Source organism: Pristiophorus japonicus, chromosome 9, assembly GCF_044704955.1.
Source record: "Pristiophorus japonicus isolate sPriJap1 chromosome 9, sPriJap1.hap1, whole genome shotgun sequence".
Lineage (NCBI taxonomy): Eukaryota > Metazoa > Chordata > Chondrichthyes > Pristiophoridae > Pristiophorus > Pristiophorus japonicus.
Window position 1 is genome coordinate 37742282 of NC_091985.1, and position 17554 is coordinate 37759835.

Here is a 17554-nt window from a genome sequence, read left to right on the forward strand (position 1 = left end):
CCCCCCCCTCCCTCTCTCTCTCCCCTCCCTCTCTCTCCTCCTCCTCTCTCTCTCCTCCTTCTCTCTCTCCCCCCCCCTCCTCTCTCTCTCCCCCCCCCTCTCTCTCTCCCCCCCCCTCCTCTCTCTCCCCCCCATCTCTCTCTCTTCCCCCCCCCTCCTCTCTCTCTTCTTCCCACCCCTCCCTCCCCTCTCTCTCTCTCTCTCTCTCTCTCTCTCTCTCTCTCTCTCTCTCTCTCTCTCCCTCCCCTCTCTCTCCCTTCCCTCCCTCTCTCTCCCTCCCCTCCCTCTCTCCCTCCCCTCCCTCTCTCTCTCCCCCCCTCCCTCCTCTCTTCCCCCCCCCTCCTCTCTCCCCCCCCCCTCCTCTCTCCCCCCCCTCCTCTCTCTCTCCTCCTCCTCTCTCTCTCCTCCTTCTCTCTCTCCCCCCCCCTCTCTCTCTCTCCCCCCCCTCCTCTCTCTCTCCCCCCCCTCCTCTCTCTCTCCCCCCCCATCTCTCTCTCTCTTCCCCCCCCCCTCCTCTCTCTCTTCTTCCCACCCCTCCCTCCTCTCTCTCTCTCTCTCTCTCTCTCTCTTCCCCCCCCTCCCGCTCAGCTGCAGAATTCTCCCTGGCTGAAGCACTTTCACACAGGTAGGAAGATGGTTTATTTAATCTTTTCTTGGCTTATAAATGTTTATTCAGGTTGGATTTATTTGTATAATATTTGTAGAAGTATAAATAAGGATTTATTGTCGAATTTAATTAGTTCCCCCCCCCACCTCGTTCTGGACGCCTAATTTGTAACCTGCGCCTGATTTTTTAATGTGTAGAACAGGTTTTTTTCAGTTCTACAAAAATCTTCACTGGCTCCATTCGACTTTAGTTTGGAGTACATTTTCACTGTGGAAACTTTCAAATCAGGCGTCAGTGGCCGGACACGCCCCCTTTTGAAGAAAAAATTCTGTTCTGAACTAGAACTGTTCTACCTGACTAGAACGGCAGAAAAAAAAATGTGGAGAATTGCGATTTCTAAAATAGTCCGTTCTCCACCAGTTGCTCCTAAAAATCAGGCGCGAATCATGTGGAAACTTGGGCCCAATAAGTTGTGATGGGTTTCCAGCTAACCAAATATAATCAATGACTAATACCTGCTCTTATTCAGGTTGTTATTTAAAATTCCCCATATACTTTCCTTCCGTCTCTCTAATTACATCTTAAATTTACATACAGAGACTTGCATGGTTTTAGTTAATGGAAAGAGAAAAATAACAGCTTTGCATCTCTACACTGTATTCACTTAAAACCAGGACTGATTTAATCTGCAATGAATGCCAAAATAAAAATGCAGTGAAGAGAAACCATTCCATCCTTTCATACCTTTGCTGATCCTGGTACCATCCGGTGATAGTTTCTGACAGAGGTTCAGTAAACAGTTGAGGACCAGCTGCTTTGTGTACTCCAGACTGCCCTGCTCGGACAATGAAGGATCCAGGCACCTGAGTCATGACAATGATTAACTGTTATTTTTCCTGTCGAATTCTCCTAATTATAGCCAAAACTACTGGTATTCCACTTTTGTGCAAAAATGGAGAGAAACATGAAATACATTCCCCAAACCCTGCTAACAAACCTCAAAACAGGCCAACAATTCCATTTAAAATTAAAATTGACTGATTCAGTCACTGTAAACCTATAGCAAAAGCAAAATATTGCCGATGCTAGAGATCTGAAATAAAGCAGAAAATGCTGGAAACACACAGGTCAGATAGCCTCTGTGGAGAGAGAGATACATAATTAACAATATATTTCTATGTTGCTGTGGTACCTGCACCTCATTCTTGAGAATGGATAACATTTACACAAGTTAAAATACATTACGTTGTTGCAGTACCAAGTTCTGATCTCTGGGTGGCACTGTGCAAAGCTACACTTTTTACTATTTACTTTCTGATCAGTGGCACACCAAGTGGCTGTAATTAGAAACGACATGGTCTCGTCCTCTTTGGTGATAAAGAAATTGAAATAAAAGCAGTTCAAAGCAAGGGGTGGGGGGGGAACTGAAGAGTGCAAGAAATGAAACGAAGCTGAGAAAATTAAAATCTCAAATCCTGTACAAAAGAAAACCAGTGCTCCTAATCCATTTGTAAACACACTACACACTGCGGGCAGTGGGCAGGTCACCAGCCCCTGAACCTCATTCTCTCTCATTTTATAGCTCTTGAGCAGTGTCAGCTGTGGCTCAGTAGGTAGCATACTTGCCTCTGAGTCAGAAGGTTGTGGGTTTAAGTCCCATTCCAGAGACTTGAGCAGATAAATCTAGGCCAACGTCCCCAGTGCAGTGCTGAGGGAGCGCTGCACTGTCGGAGGTGCCGTCTTTCGGATGAGACGTTAAAACGAGGCCCCCCGTCTGCTTTCTTAGGTGCACGTAAAAGATCCCATGGTACTATTTTGAAAAAGAGCAGGGGCGTTATCCCAGTACCCTGGCCAATATTTATCCTTCAATCAACATAACAAAACAGATTATCTGGTCATTATCACGTCTCTGTTTGTGGGAGATTGCTGTGTGCAAATTGGTTGCCGTGTTTCCCACATTACAACAGTGACTACACTCCAAAAGTGCTTCATTGGCTGTAAAGCGCTTTGAGATGTTCGGTGGTCGTGAAAGACGCTATATAAATTCAAGTCTTTCTTTTAGATTCTGTAATCACAAGGAACCCATCACTTCCGATGAAAATTTTAGCAGTACATAACTCATTTCATTTATCCCCTTCGTATCTTCTATATACTGTATTCAAAATCTGAGGACATTCAGAAAGTGATAGTTTATGCCTTAGAGATGATTTAAGTTTTTTCTTTTCAAACTTTCCCGACCTATCACTTCCCAAAGATCACAAAGGTAAGTACAAATGAGGGAGGTTATTTAACCCACCTAGCCCATCCTTCTGCATAAATCTACTATTCCCTTATCATAGTGTCTAACTGCCTCTCGAATGATTCGAGTTATTGCCCCCACTATCCTATCTAGAAGACCATCGCAAGTATAATCTCTCTCATGTGTGAAGATGTATATCTTGACATCAGTCCTCAACTTGCCTTTTTACTAACTTGGTGCCGAATCCCATGTTTTATTATAATAAAAACAGAAAATGCTGGAAATCTCAGCGGGTCAGACAGCATCTGTGGAGAGAAAACAGAGTTAACATCATCGACCCGAAATGTTAACTCTGCTTTCTCGCCACAGATGCTGCCTGACCCGCTGAGATTTCCAGCATTTTCTGTTTTTATTCCAAATTCCAGCATCCGCAGTATTTTGCTTTTGTACACATTTTATTGCTTTGGCCGAATCTGAAAGTACTCTGCCAATGAGCGTACAATCACTGAGCTGCAATCAGGTGCAGGAACTCTGGTGAATTTCCCCCCAATATTTGTCCAGGAGAACTGAAGCACCACAGCCAGCGAACTCAGCACTTGGGGTTCATCTCACTATCTTCCAGCTCCATTAACAAGGTAAAACGGTCGATTATATTCAGTCCCAGTACCTGGACAGAAGGCTGAAGAGGGTAGGAACCAGAATCTGGGGACCTTTGAGTTTCTTCTTGTGTTGCATTAATTCCATGATGAGTGTAACTCTCTGCCAGTTAATGTCGCCTGTTAAAGAAGCAGGTTCCGTATTCTGCAAATCTTGGGGTTTCCTTAAAAAAAACACACACACGCACATTATAAAACAATGGCGAGCGCATTTAAAAGATAACTCTTTGGGGGGAAAATCCTTCAAATATCAATAGAATTAAGTCTAAAGCTGACAAACCCCATGAAAGGGAGTGTTTATATCACGAATTCAAGCATGTCATCAGCTGGGACAAGGATTATTGAGCCCATCTCCCAAAGTAATTTGCTGTTTCTTTGAAGTCAGCTCACTGATCGTTGTTGTATTTGTACCTTTCAGCAAAGGATTTCAGATGAACAAACAAGTAAGCAACTCATGTAAAAGTATTTCATAGTCTCCCAAGGGAAGGCTATCTTATGCAGAGATTGAGGAGGATGGGCATAGATTTTCTGGAGTTTAGAAGAATGTGAGGTGATCTCATTGAAATGTATAAAATTCTTAGAAGGACTGACAGGGTAGATGCTGAGAGGATCTTTCCTGTGGCTAGAGAGTCTAGAACTAGGGGGCATAGTCTCAGAATAAGGGGTCGGCCATTTAGAATTGAGATGAGGAGAAATTTCTTCACTTAGAGGGTTGTGAACAACGTTCGCGCTAAGCTGCGTAGCAGTCTGGAGGTCCCGCACAGGCTGCTTACCAGCTTTTAAATGGAAATAACCGCACATGCGCGAAAAATTGAATTAGCCACACAGTACCAAAAAAATACAGGGAACATGGATTGTGAATCTTTGGAATTCTCTTTAGATGATCAGTCGCTGACTATAATCAAGACTGAGATCGATAGATTCTTGGGCACCAAGAGAATCAAGGGATAGGGCGGGAAAGTGGAGTTGATGTAGAAGTTCAGCCATGATCTTAGTGAACGGCGGAGCAGGCCTGAGGAGCCGTATGGTCTACTGCTGCTCCTAATTCTGATGTTCTTCTGTTCTCAATGTTAAGTATCAAGTAAAACTAGAGTAGAAATTAAGGTACGGCATTTTCAGTTAAATAAACAATGGACCTGAAATTGCGGTTAGAAACATAGAAAATAGGTGCAGGAGTAGGCCATTCAGCCCTTCGAGCCTGCACCACCATTCAATATCATGGCTGATCATTCACCTCAGAACCCTTTTCCTGCTTTCTCTCCATACCCCTTGATCCCTTTAGCTGTAAGGGCCATGTCTAACTCCCTCTTGAATACATCCAATGAACTGGCATCAACAACTCTCTGCGGCAGGGAATTCCACAGGTTAACAACTCTCAGTGAAGAGGTTTCACCTCATCTCAGTCCTAAATGGCCTACCCCTTATCCTCAGACAGTGTCCCCTGGTTCTGGACTTCCCCAACATCGGGAACATTTTTCCCGCATCTAACCTGTCCAGTCCCGTCAGAATCTTATATGTTTCTATGAGATCCCCTCTCATCCTTCTAAACTCCAGTGTATAAAGTCCCAGTTGATCCAGTCTCTCCTCATATGTCATTCCTGCCATCCCGGGAATCAGTCTGGTGAACCTTGGCTGCACTGCCTCAATAGCAAGAATTTCCTTCCTCAGATTAGGAGACCAAAACTGAACACAATATTCCAGGTGAGGCCTCACCAAGGCCCTGTACAATTAAGACCTCCCTGCTCCTATACTCAAATCCCCCAGCTATGAAGGCCAACATGCCATTTGCCTTCTTCACCGCCTGCTGTACCTGCATGCCAACTTTCAATGACTGATGAACCATGACAAACAGGTCTCGTTGCACCTCCCCTTTTCCTAATCTGCCACTTCAGATAATATTCTGCCTTCGTGTTTTTGCCACCAAAGTGGATAACCTCACATTTATCCACATTATACTGCATCTGCCATGCATTTGCCCACTCAGCTAACCCTGTCCAAATCACCCTGCAGCCTCTTAGCATCCTCCTCACAGCTCACACTGCCACCCAGTTTAGTGTCATCTGCAAACTTGGAGATATTACACTCAATTCCTTCATCCAAATCATTGATGTACATTGTAAAGAGCTGGGGTCCCAGCACTGAGCCCTGCGGCACTCCACTAGTCACTGCCTCCCATTCCGAAAAGGACCCGTTTATCCTGACTCTCTGCTTCCTGTCTGCCAACCAATTCTCTATCCACGCCAGTACATTACCACCAATACCATGTGCTTGCTTCCTCTCGTACTCTATTTTCCCCCTCCTAATTAAACCCTTTGTCTTCCTCTGCTGAATTCTAAATTTCTCCCAGTCCTCAGGTTTGCTGCTTTTTCTGGCCAATTTATATGCCTCTTCCTTGGATCTAACACTATCCTTAATTTCCCTTGTTAGCCACGGTTGAGCAATCTTCCCTGTTTTATTTTTACTCCAGACAGGGATGTACAATTGTTGAAGTTTATCCATGTGATCCATAAATGTTTGCCATTGCCTATCCACCGTCAACCCTTTAAGTATCATTTTGCCAGTCTATTCTAGCTAATTCACGCCTCATGCTGTCGAAGTTAGCTTTCCTTAAGTTCAGGACCCGAGTCTCTGAATTAACTGTGTCACTCTCCATCTTCATAAAGAATTCTACCATATTATGGTCACTCTTCCCTATGGGCCTCGCACAACAAGATTGCTAATTAGTCCCTTCTCATTATACATCACCCAGTCTAGGATGGCCAGCTCTCTAGTTGGTTCCTCAACATATTGGTCAAGAAAACCATCCCTAATACACTCCAGGAAATCCTCCTCCACCGCATTGCTACCAGTTTGGTTAGCCCAATCTATATGTAAATTAAAGTCGGCCATGATAACTGCTGTACCTTTATTGCACACATCCCTTATTTCTTGTTTGATGCTGTCCCCAACCTCACTACTACTGTTTGGTGGCCTGTACACAACTCCCACCAGCGTTTTCTGCCCTTTGGTATTCTGTAGCTCCACCCATACCGATTCATAAGAACATAAGAATTCGGAACAGGAGTAGGCCATCTAGCCCCTCAAGCCTGCTCCGCCATTCAAAAAGATCATGGCCGATCTGGCCGTGGACTCAGCTCCACTTACCCGCCCGCTCCCCATAATCCTTAATTCCCTTCTTGGTTAAAAATCTATCTGTGATTTGAATACATTCAATGAGCTAGCCTCAACTGCTTCCTTGGGCAGAGAATTCCACAGATTCACAACCCTCTGGGAGAAGAAATTCCTTCTCAACTTGGTTTTAAATTGACTCCCCCGTATTTTGAGGCTGGGCCCCCTAGTTCTCGTCTCCCCGACCAGTGGAAACAACCTCTCTGCCTCCATCTTGTCTATCCCTTTCATTATTTTAAATGTTTCTATAAGATCACCCCTCATCCTTCTGAACGCCAACGAGTAAAGACCCAGTCTATTCAATCTATCATCATAAGGTAGCCCCCTCATCTCCGGAATCAGCCCAGTGAATCTCTGTACCCCCTCCAAGACTAGTATATCCTTCCTTAAGTAAGGTGACCAAAACTGCACGCAGTACTCCAGGTGCGGCCTCACCAATACCATGTACAGTTGCAGCAGGACCTCCCTGCTTTTGTACTCCATCCCTCTCGCAATGAATCCCTGCTTTTGTACTCCATCCCTCTCGCAATGATTCCACATCATCCGAGCTAATGTCCTCCCTTACTATTGCATTAATTTCCTCTTTAACTAGCAACACCACCCCATCTCCTTTTCCTTTCTGTCTATCCTTCCTAAATGTTGAAAAGCCCTGGATGTTGAGTTCCCAGCCTTGATCACCCTGGAGGCATGTCTCTGTGATGCCAATTACATCATATCCATTAACTGCTATCTGCGCAGTTAACTCATCCACCTTATTCCGAATACTCCTCGCATTGAGGCAGAGAGCCTTCAGGCTTGTCTTTTTAACACACTTTGCCCCTTTAGAATTTTTCTGTAATATGGCTCTTTTTGTTTTTTGTTCCCGCAGGTGAATGCCTTCGAACCACAAGTAAAATCCGTACTTACCTGATGGTCCCGGACCTACGAAGACTCTTGCACTCCTTGGCATGCAGGACCTGCATAAAGGCCAGCGGATCCCAAGGGGCGCATGCGGTTCGCAAGCGTCCCTGAGATCACGTGGGCCGGCCCAACCAATAAGGGGGATTCTCGTTATGCATATGGCGATTCCATTTATGTACTGAATCCACATAAGCATAATGGAAATCATATTAAAAAATACATTTTCACACTACCCAAGTAAAAATAAATCATCACGTTTAAAATTAATTAAAATACAATTTAATTAAACATTGAAAAATAAAATAACATTTTTTGAAAAATAAATTTAAACATTTAAATGGGGCAAAAATAGCAAACTAATTTTAAAAGTTTTTGAATGTTTAAATTATTTTAATATTTATTTAAACCCTTACGGTTGTAAAAGAAGGCCTTACACCTGCTTTTACCAGGCGTAAGGGTTTTGTGGGCATTCGCTGGGCAGTAATTGGGCAAATAGCCCCAAACGTGCACCAGTGATTGTCCATTTCCTTCCCATTCCGTACGCCTGAAGTTCCACGTTTTGCGCATGTGAAAACCCGGAACTTGCGGGGCACGTACGACACATGCGGTCACAGGCTCCGGAAAATCCGGGCCAATAGTACGAGCAATAAGACTCCCTAAAAAACAATTTCACTGGAGTATATAGTGGAAAATGCTGAGAGTTAAGTGACACCAACAATCTCCTCCGGTCTGGAAGCAACATACCTCTGCTGTAGCATTTTCTGCCTCCTGGTCTGCTGGATAGTTGCACGGCTTTGAGATTTTTCCAACGGTCCGAGCTCCTGGGCAATTTGTTCTGCATCAACTACAATCTGCATCACACAAGCAATTAAAAATTACAGACCCCTGAACGATACCTTTAACAAGATCAACATTTTTTGTTTTTAAATTTGCAATATAAAAAGGTGCTAAAATGTATTCAGGCTATCTATGATAAGATTACCAAGAATCAAAATCTAAACCAACAGAGGAAAGCACTTTGCCCTGTTCAAAAGATATGGGGGCCGAAATTGCCCATTTCCTCAAGACCTGTTACCACCGGAAATCGGCGGCCATGTTGCGGAGTGCAATGGCTGCCGATTTTTCGTGTAAAGGCCGCCATTTTAAAAATTTCGCTCTGGCGGTATCCAGGCTCCCCCCTACCGCTCTGCTGCTGCTCATCCGCCCTAAGTGCGTCATCAGAGTGTGCATTCCCGATGTTCCCCCACCCCCGGCGAAATTCTGCCAAGAAAATCTTCCTCCCGCTTGGCGGTGCCAAAAGCTGCTTTTTTCAGGCAGTGTAGTGAGGCTGTGGCCTTCGAAAATGGCCTTCCCATTGAAGGGGAGGACGCACTACCGCTGCTGCTGCCATGCTTTTTTTTGTCGGCCGACTGCTGTCAGACTGACAATTATATCCCCGGGTTCGGCCAGGCTGTTGGGTGCCAGGCCGCTGGCTTGGCCGAAACCCTTCCTGGTGGCCCAGTGAACTGAACTTTCAAAATTGCGCAGGCTCTCCCCTTTAAGTGAAGGGGAGAGCTATGGTGATGTCATCAGCAGAACACTGATTACTGACACTGGCGGCCGCTCTGCACCCGCGCCCCCCCCACCCCTCCAGTGTGCTCACCGCCGCATATCCACCCCCATCATGACCGACTTTCGGTCCGCCGGGGAAAAAAGCCAAAGAGCAGAATTTCGCCCAAGAGGCCACTGCATCTATCGCAAGGATGAAAACACGAGAAACGGGGTGTGTGCGCCCCGTTTTCAGTGGTGGGCAATTTTGGCCCCATGGTCTTTTAACTGACAGAGTTTAACCAGCCAGCACTGCCTAATCCCAGGGAATATTAAACCATCTGTTCTCTTAGGTGGGCGTAAAAGATCCAATGACACTACTCAAAAGTAGTGCAGGACATTTCTCCCGGTGTCCTGGCCAACAATTATCCCTCAAACCACCCGACACAATTAAAACAAATCATTTTGTCATTATCTCAGTGCTGTTTGCGGTGCGCAAATTGACTGCCATTTTTGCCTACTTTACAACAGTGACTATACTTCCAAAGTACTGAATTGAATTTGTAGCGCATTGGGACATCCTGAGCATATATAAATGCATGTCCTTCCCAAACAATAGTTTCAGTTCCAGTTCAGAACGTCTGTGCGTGGGAGAGTTGCTTCTGAGCGCTAAACCATTTCTAATCGGTGTCTAGAATACATATGCAAGCCAACAGCAGAGTACCCAAGTAGGAAAAACATCAGCAGTAGGCTGCTGACACACGTGCTGATGGCAGTGTGTTCATGGTTAAATAAGAGGAAGAATGTCACGATCCATTTACAAACATGTCAACTTAAGTAACATTCAGCATATAAAAATTGGTGCTGAGAAAATGAAGTACACACTTGTCTCAATCTGCAATGCCCAATCAAGGTCAAAATGAGAAGATAGCAATTTGGATCAAATAGCACATGCACACTGTGCAAAAAATCATTGGTGTCACTTAAGCTAATCCAAAAATAGATACACTGGGACTGCTGCCACTGACCGATAACAACATGAAATGGTTCAGCACGTACTATACCATATTTCAGTATTTTGAAATTGGCTACAAGATAAAGCAAGAATAAATCAAACAATTAAAATTTTTTCACTGTTGCTTGGTTGCAGAATGAGTAACTACTACATGAAAACCTCAATCATCTGTCCATCCATCCTCATTTATCAAAGTAAAGTAATGCTGGCAGATAAGGTGCCTGGAAAATGTTTTAAAAGTGACACCCATCAGAGGGTTTACAAAGAGTTTAACGAACCAGGTCAGAGGCGAAATGCTGAAAAAAAACATAATGTAGGAGCTGTCTTTCCCATCCCATTTATCTCTGCAGTCAAGCAGGCTCAATGTTTCTTCAGAAGAGATTTCACACCCACGCAGCATTTATATTACTGTGTCACCACAGGAGCAGAAGCACAGAAATTCAGCCTCAACCAAAAAGATCATACCTGCACTGATCCTCAGCTCATGATTTGGGACTGAGTATCCTTGAGCACAGGGCCATGGTTTTACTCTAACACATCTCCAGAGTATGAGATTTGGCAATGTTTTGCAGTGTCAATTTGAGCCCATACTCTCTGGTAATATAAACATATTTGATCTCGAATCTCGAATCAAGTTTAATCCTCTGAGCAGAGGATTTAAGTCGTGGCTTTCAAATCAGAAACACATTTGATTAACAACCTTCTCAAAACATATTTCAGTTTCCTGATGTGAAGCAGATCGAGAGCAACTGCTTTTCTGAAGGATTAATATTCTAATAAAATTATTTTTATGCCCAAAATATACCAGTGTCGGCAGAGGAAAAAGTCTGGCGCTACTGAGAAATATCATTAATCAGAAGTTCAATATTACAAGATGAAAACTTAAGGTTTGCAATATAAAACTTCCAAACAGGCAACCTTGCGTTTTACCTTCATTGTGTTCCTAAACAAACCTGAGCACAAATTAGTAACATAAGCCTTATTTTGTTTAAGCACAAGCTAAAAACATCCCATGCATCCAAGCTGGCTTTACTCACCCCCTTGAAGACACTGCTGATCGTTTGTGCACAGACTGGATGGTTGCACTCCACAAGCAGGTCAAATAGCACTCCAAGCAACCTCTGCTGAATCTTCCCATCAGGCAGCGCTGCAAAGAACCGTTTTGTGATCTGGAAGAGAGTGAGAAAGTTTTATAAAACAATTAAAAGTAGATCTAGATACAAACAAAGGTTATAAAAACATCACTGGCACTTGGAAATAGAATGGGAAGATAACTAGTCCAAAATCCTCCTCTTCCAACTGAAATTTATGTGGGCTTGTAAAAAAGGAACAGCAATAATTATGGGCGATTTTAACCTTCATATTGATTAGACAAAGCAAATTGGCCAGGGTAGCCTTGAGGAAGAGTTCATAGAATGTATCCGGATAGTTTCCTTGAACAGTGCGTTGCGGAGATGAGGGGGTTGACATCGGAGGAAAGGTTGAGGAGGTTGGGCCTCTACTCATTGGAATTCAGAAGAATGAGAGGTGATCTTATTGAAACGTGCAAGATCATGAGGGGCCTGACAAGGTGGATGCAGAGAGGATGTTTTCCCTGATGGGTGAGACTAGAACTAGGGAGCATAATCTTAGAATAAGGGGCTGCCCATTTAAAACTGAGATGAGGAGGAATTTCTTCTCTCAGAGGGTTGTAAATCTGTGGAATGCGCTGCCTCAGAGAGCTGTGGAAGCTGGGACATTGAATAAATTTAAGACAGAGATAGACAGTTTCTTAACCGATAAGAGAATAAGGGGTTATGGGGAGCGGGCAGGGAAGTGGACCCGAGTCCATGATCGGATCAGCCTTGACCGCATTAAATGGCGGAGCAGGCTCGAGGGGCCAAATGACCTACTCCTGCTCCTATTTCTTATGGAACCAGCCAGGGAGCAGGCCATCTTAGATCTGGTACTGTGTAATGAGACAGGATTAATAAACAATCTAGTAAAGGATCCTCTAGTAATGAGTGACCATAATATGGTTGAATTTCAAATTCAGTTGGAGGGTGAGAAATTAGTATCTCAAACTAGTGTCCTGAGCTTAAATAAAGGAGACTACAAAGTATGAAGGCAGAGTTGGCTAAAGTGGACTGGGAAAATAGATTAAAGTATGGGACGGTTGATTTAAGGATTTAAGGATTTAAGGACATTTAAGGAGATTTTTCATAACTCGCAACAAAAATATATCCCAATGAGAAGAAAAGACTAAGAGAAGGGATAACGATCGGTGGCTAACTAAGGAAATAAAGGATGGTATCAAATTGAAAACAAGGGCATACAATGTGGCCAAGACTCGTGGGAGGCCAGAGGATTGGGAAACTTTTAAAAACCAGCAAAGAATGATTAAACTGGAGAATTAATAATGGGGAACAGGGAAATGGCAGAGATGTTGAACAAATATTTTGTATTGGTCTTCACGGTAGAAGATACTAAAAACATCCAAATAGTGGATAATCAAGGGGCAAAAGGGAGGGAGGAACTTAATACAATCACTATCACTAAAGAAGTAGTACTCGGTAACATAATGGGACTAAAGACAGACAAGTCCCCTGGACCTGATGGCTAACATCTTAGGGTCTTTAAAGAAGTGGCTGGAGAGATGGTGGATACATTGGTTGTAATCTACCAAAATTCCCTGGATTCTGGGGAGGTCCCAGCGGATTGGAAAATCGCAAATGTAGCGCCCTTATTTAAAAAACGAGGCAGACAGAAAGCAGGAAACTATAGACCAGTTAGACTAACATCTGTCGTTGGGAAAATGCTGGAGTCCATTATTAAGGAAGCAGTAGCAGGACAATTGGAAAAGCATAATTCAATCAAGCAGAGTCAGCATGGTTTAATGAAAGGGAATTCATGTTTGAAAAATTTGCTGGAGTTCTTTGTGGATGTAACGAGCAGGGTGGATAAGGGAGAACCAGTGGATGTGGTGTATTTGGATTTCCAATGGCATTCAGTAAGGTGCCACATAAAAGATTACTGCACAAGATAAAAGTTCACAGAGTTGTGGGTAATATATTAACATGGATAGAGGATTGGCCAACTAACAGAAAACAGAGAATCAGGATAAATGGGTCATTTTCCGGTTGGTAAACAGCAGGGATCGATGCTGGGGTCTCAACTATTTACAATCTATATTAATGATTTGGATGAAGGGACAGAGTGTAATGTAGCCAAGTTTGCTGATGATACAAAATTGGGTGGGAAAGCAAATTGTGAGGAGGCCACAAAAACATCTGCAAAAGGATATAGACAGGCTAAGAGAGTGGGCAAAAGTTTGGCAGACGGAGTGTAATGTGGGAAAATGTGAAGTTATCCACTATGGCAGAAAAAATAAAAAAAGCAAATTATAATTTAAATGGAGAAAAATTGCCAAGTGCTGCAGTACAGAGGGACCTGGGGGTCCTTGTGCATGAAACACAAAAAGTTAGTATGAAGGTACAGCAAGTGATCAGAAAGGCAAATAGAACGTTGACCTTTATTGCAAGGGGGATAGAGTATAAAAGCAGAGCGATCCTGCTACAACTATACAGGGTATTGGTGAGGCCACACCTAGAGTACCGTGTACAGTTTTGGTCTCCGTGTTTAAGGAAGGATATGCTTGTATTGGAGGCTGTTCATAGAAGGTTCATTCACTCGGTTGATTCTGGAGATGAGGGGGTTGACTTTTGAAGAAGACAGGTTGAGTAGGTTGGGTCTGTACTCATTGGAGTTCAGAAGAATGAGAGGTGATCTTATCGAAACATACAAGATAATGAGGGGGTTCGATAAGGTGGATACAGAGAGGATATTTCCACTCATACGGGAAACTAAAACTAGGGGACATAGTCTCAGAATAAGGGGCCCATTTAAAACTGAGATGAGGAGGAATTTCTTCTCTCAGAGGGTTGTAAATCTATGTCTGTCTACACTCTGTCCTAGAGAGCTGTGGAGGCTGGGTGATTGGATATATTTAAGGTGGAGATGGACAGATTTTTGAGCGATAAGGGAATAAAGGGTTATGGGGAGCAGACAGGGAAGTGGAGTTGAGTCCATGATCAGATTAGCCATGATCTTATTAAATGGCGGAGCAGGCTCGAGGAGTCAAATGGCCTACTCCTGCTCCTATTTCTTATGTTCTTATGTGGGCAATTACAAAATACCTCTTGAAGTTAGTGTTTTGATTCATATCAGATCAACGGCTATTGATTACATAAAGGCTTATCCTTTACGTTGGTTATATTCTGAATTTGAACCAACAGTTCTGCAATATACTAGTACAGGTATATTAGTTCATTGTTATAGCCACCACGAGCAGTTGCCAGCAAGGTTTCTTCTGCACCCATCTAATGTTTTTAAAATATATTTTGCCATTTTAAATCCTAAAACCTGCCTCATTGTTGGAAATCTCTTTAGAGTGTGCAGCAACATCCCTCAATACACGTACACACAAGCATGGTAATATCCCAAATTCAACACACATCATCAGAGGCAGTCCCTTGAAATCGAGGAAGATTTGCTTCCACTCTAAAAGTGAGTTCTCAGGTAGCTGTACAGTCCAATGTGGGAATTACAGTCTCTAACAGGTAGGGCAGACAGCGGTTGAAGGAAAGGGTGGGTGGAGAGCCTGGTTTGCCGCACGCTCCTTCCGCTGCCTGCGTTAGGTTTCTGCATGCTCTCGGCAACGAGACTCGAGGTGCTCAGCGCCCGCTCGGATGCTCTTGGGCCAGGGATTCCCAGGTGCTGGTGGGGACGTTACACTTTATCAAGGGGGCTTTGCGGGTATCCTTGAAGCGTTTCCTCTGTCCACCTGGGGCTCACTTGCCTGTCGGAGTTCCAAGTAGAGCGCTTGCTTAGGGAATCTCGTGTCGGGCTTGCAGACGATGTGGCCCGCCCAACGGAGCTGGTCAAGTGTGATCCTCCATTTTGGCTGCCCCCAAAAGTTTGTCACAATCCTCCGCCTGCTCCACGATGACAGGCAAGCCGTCATCCTGAGCAATAGATCCACCAGAGACCCAATCTACGTCCATGAATACACGTGCATCTACAAAGGCACTGAATGCACATAAGCATGACAATACTCTTCAGTGAAGCCCACATGCACAATCACAGCACCACTGCTCAGTGAACGTATAACGCACACAAGCACAACACTGCCCTCAGTGTGCATGCACACACAAGCGTGGCTATTATCCTCACTGAATGCGTACACACAAGTTACCTTTTCTTACTCATTCCAAACGTGCATACACGTAGATATTAGCACAATAACAATAGACCAGTAGAAACATTTAGAAAATTGTTGGAAGGGAAGAACAGTTTTACTAACAGGTATTCTACCAGCAAACAAACACTGCATTTATGGAAATGTCAAACTTGAGTCCTGTATGTTTTCCCTGAACAGTATATTTGCAGCACAAAGTACCTGCCCAAGTGCAGTGATCTGCAGCGCTGGCAACCCTCTGTACAGTTCCTTGGAATTATTTAACGCACTGATGAAAAGATCCAGACTATGTGGATCCTTTGCCAGTAATGCCGCAGAATGCTCGTTGTACTTTGAGAGGATCATGTGCAGCATAAGGGCTTCATCTTTGAGGAAAGCATCAGATTCTTTCACGAGCAGTCTCTCCATTAGGGGTAACAACTTGGACAGCACGATCTGAAAAGTAATTGAATACAATTAAAATAGCATGCGACAAAACCTTGACACATTGGAATAGAAACATAGAAAGTAGGCGCAGGAGTAGGCCATTCGGCCCTTCGATCCTGCACCACCATTCAATATGATCATGGCTGATCATGCAACTTCAGTACTCCATTCCTGCTTTCTCTTCATACCCCTTCATCCCTTTAGCCGTAGTGGCCACATCTAACTCCCTTTTGAATATCTCTAACGAACTGGCCTCAACAACTTTCTGTGGTTGAGAATTCCACAGGTTCACAATTCTCTGAGTGAAGAAGTTTCTCTTCACCTCGGTCCTAAATGGCTTACCCCTTATCCTTAGACTGTGACCCCTGGTTCTGGACTTCCCCACATCGGGAACATTCTTCTTGCATCTAACCTGTCCAGTCCCATCAGAATTTTATATGCTTCTATGAGATCCCCTCTCATTCTTCTAAATTCCAGTGAATATAAGCCGAGTCGATCCAGTCTTTCTTCATATGTCAATCCTGCCATCCCGGGAATCAGTCTGGTGAATCTTCGCTGTACTCCCTCAATAGCAAGAATGTCCTTCCTCAGATTAGGAGACTAAAACTGTACACAATATTCAAGGTGTGACCTCACCAAGGCCCTGTACAACTGTAGTAAGATCTCCCTGCTCCTATACTGAAATCCTCTCGCTATGAAGGCCAACATGCCATTTGCCTTCTTCACTGCCTACTGTACCTGCATGCCAACTTTCAATGACTGATGTACCATGACACCCAGGTCTCGTTGCACCTCCCCTTTTCCTAATCTGTCACCATTCAGATAATATTCTGCCTTCCTGTTTTTGCCACCAAAGTGGATAACCTCACATTTATCTACATTATATTGCATCTGCCATGCATTTGCCCACTCACCTAACCTGTCCAAGTCACTCTGCAGCCTCTTAGCATCCTCCTCACAGCTCACACTGCCACCCAGCTTAGTGTCATCTACAAACTTTGAGATATTACATTCAATTCCTTCGTCTAAATCATTGATGTATATTGTAAATAGCTCGGGTCCCCCTCTAGTCACTGCCTGCCACTCTGAAAAGGACCCGTTTATTCTGACTCTCTGCTTCCTGTCTGCCAACCAGTTCTCTATCCATGTCAACACATTACCCCCAATACCATGTGCTTTAATTTTGTACACTAATTTCTTGTGGGGGACCTTGTCAAAAGCCTTTTGAAAGTCCAAATACACCACATCCACTGGTTCTCCCTTCTCCACTCCACTAGTTACATCCTCAAAAAATTCTAGAAGATTTGTCAAGCATGATTTCCCTTTCATAAACCATGTTGACTTGGGCCGATCCTGTCACTGCTTTCCAAATGCGCTGCTATTACAGTTTTAATAATTGATTCCAACATTTTCTCCACTACTGATGTCAGGCTAACCTGGAATGAGACTGGTATCCATTGTTGAACAATGTGCCAAATGAAGAGGTGCCTTCATATCACTGGGAGAGATTGTTTTTTTTGTTTTAAAATAATTGCTTGAAAACACATTTAAACTGCCAAATCTCGGTTGAGTGAAACGACACGATTCAAAATCATCATTCTGGTATGTAGTGTTTGGAAAACTGCAAGTCAAACTACAGGCGATGACAACATGTACCTGAACCAACCAAGCTGGAGAATGCCAATGCCAGCCACCAAAATGCCACTCACCTGGCTTGTTTTTTTAAATTATTCTTTGCCCATCGTACCCTATCCCCAAAGACAGGCGTCATGTTGAGGCA

General features: G+C 43.9%; 1 protein-coding gene across 4 annotated transcripts in view; it reads right to left on the reverse strand.

Moving 5' to 3' along the window:
- heatr1 (HEAT repeat containing 1) overlaps window positions 1-17554 on the reverse strand; it is a 115223-nt gene that overhangs the window by 46395 nt on the left and 51274 nt on the right. For all 4 annotated transcript variants that reach the window (XM_070889298.1, XM_070889297.1, XM_070889300.1 and 1 more), the window contains 5 exons: window positions 15550-15783; window positions 11150-11281; window positions 8315-8421; window positions 3514-3666; window positions 1352-1470 (listed from right to left, as the gene is read on the reverse strand). In XM_070889298.1, the coding sequence (XP_070745399.1) occupies window positions 1352-1470; window positions 3514-3666; window positions 8315-8421; window positions 11150-11281; window positions 15550-15783 (745 nt within the window). The remainder of the gene's footprint in view (window positions 1-1351; window positions 1471-3513; window positions 3667-8314; window positions 8422-11149; window positions 11282-15549; window positions 15784-17554) is intronic.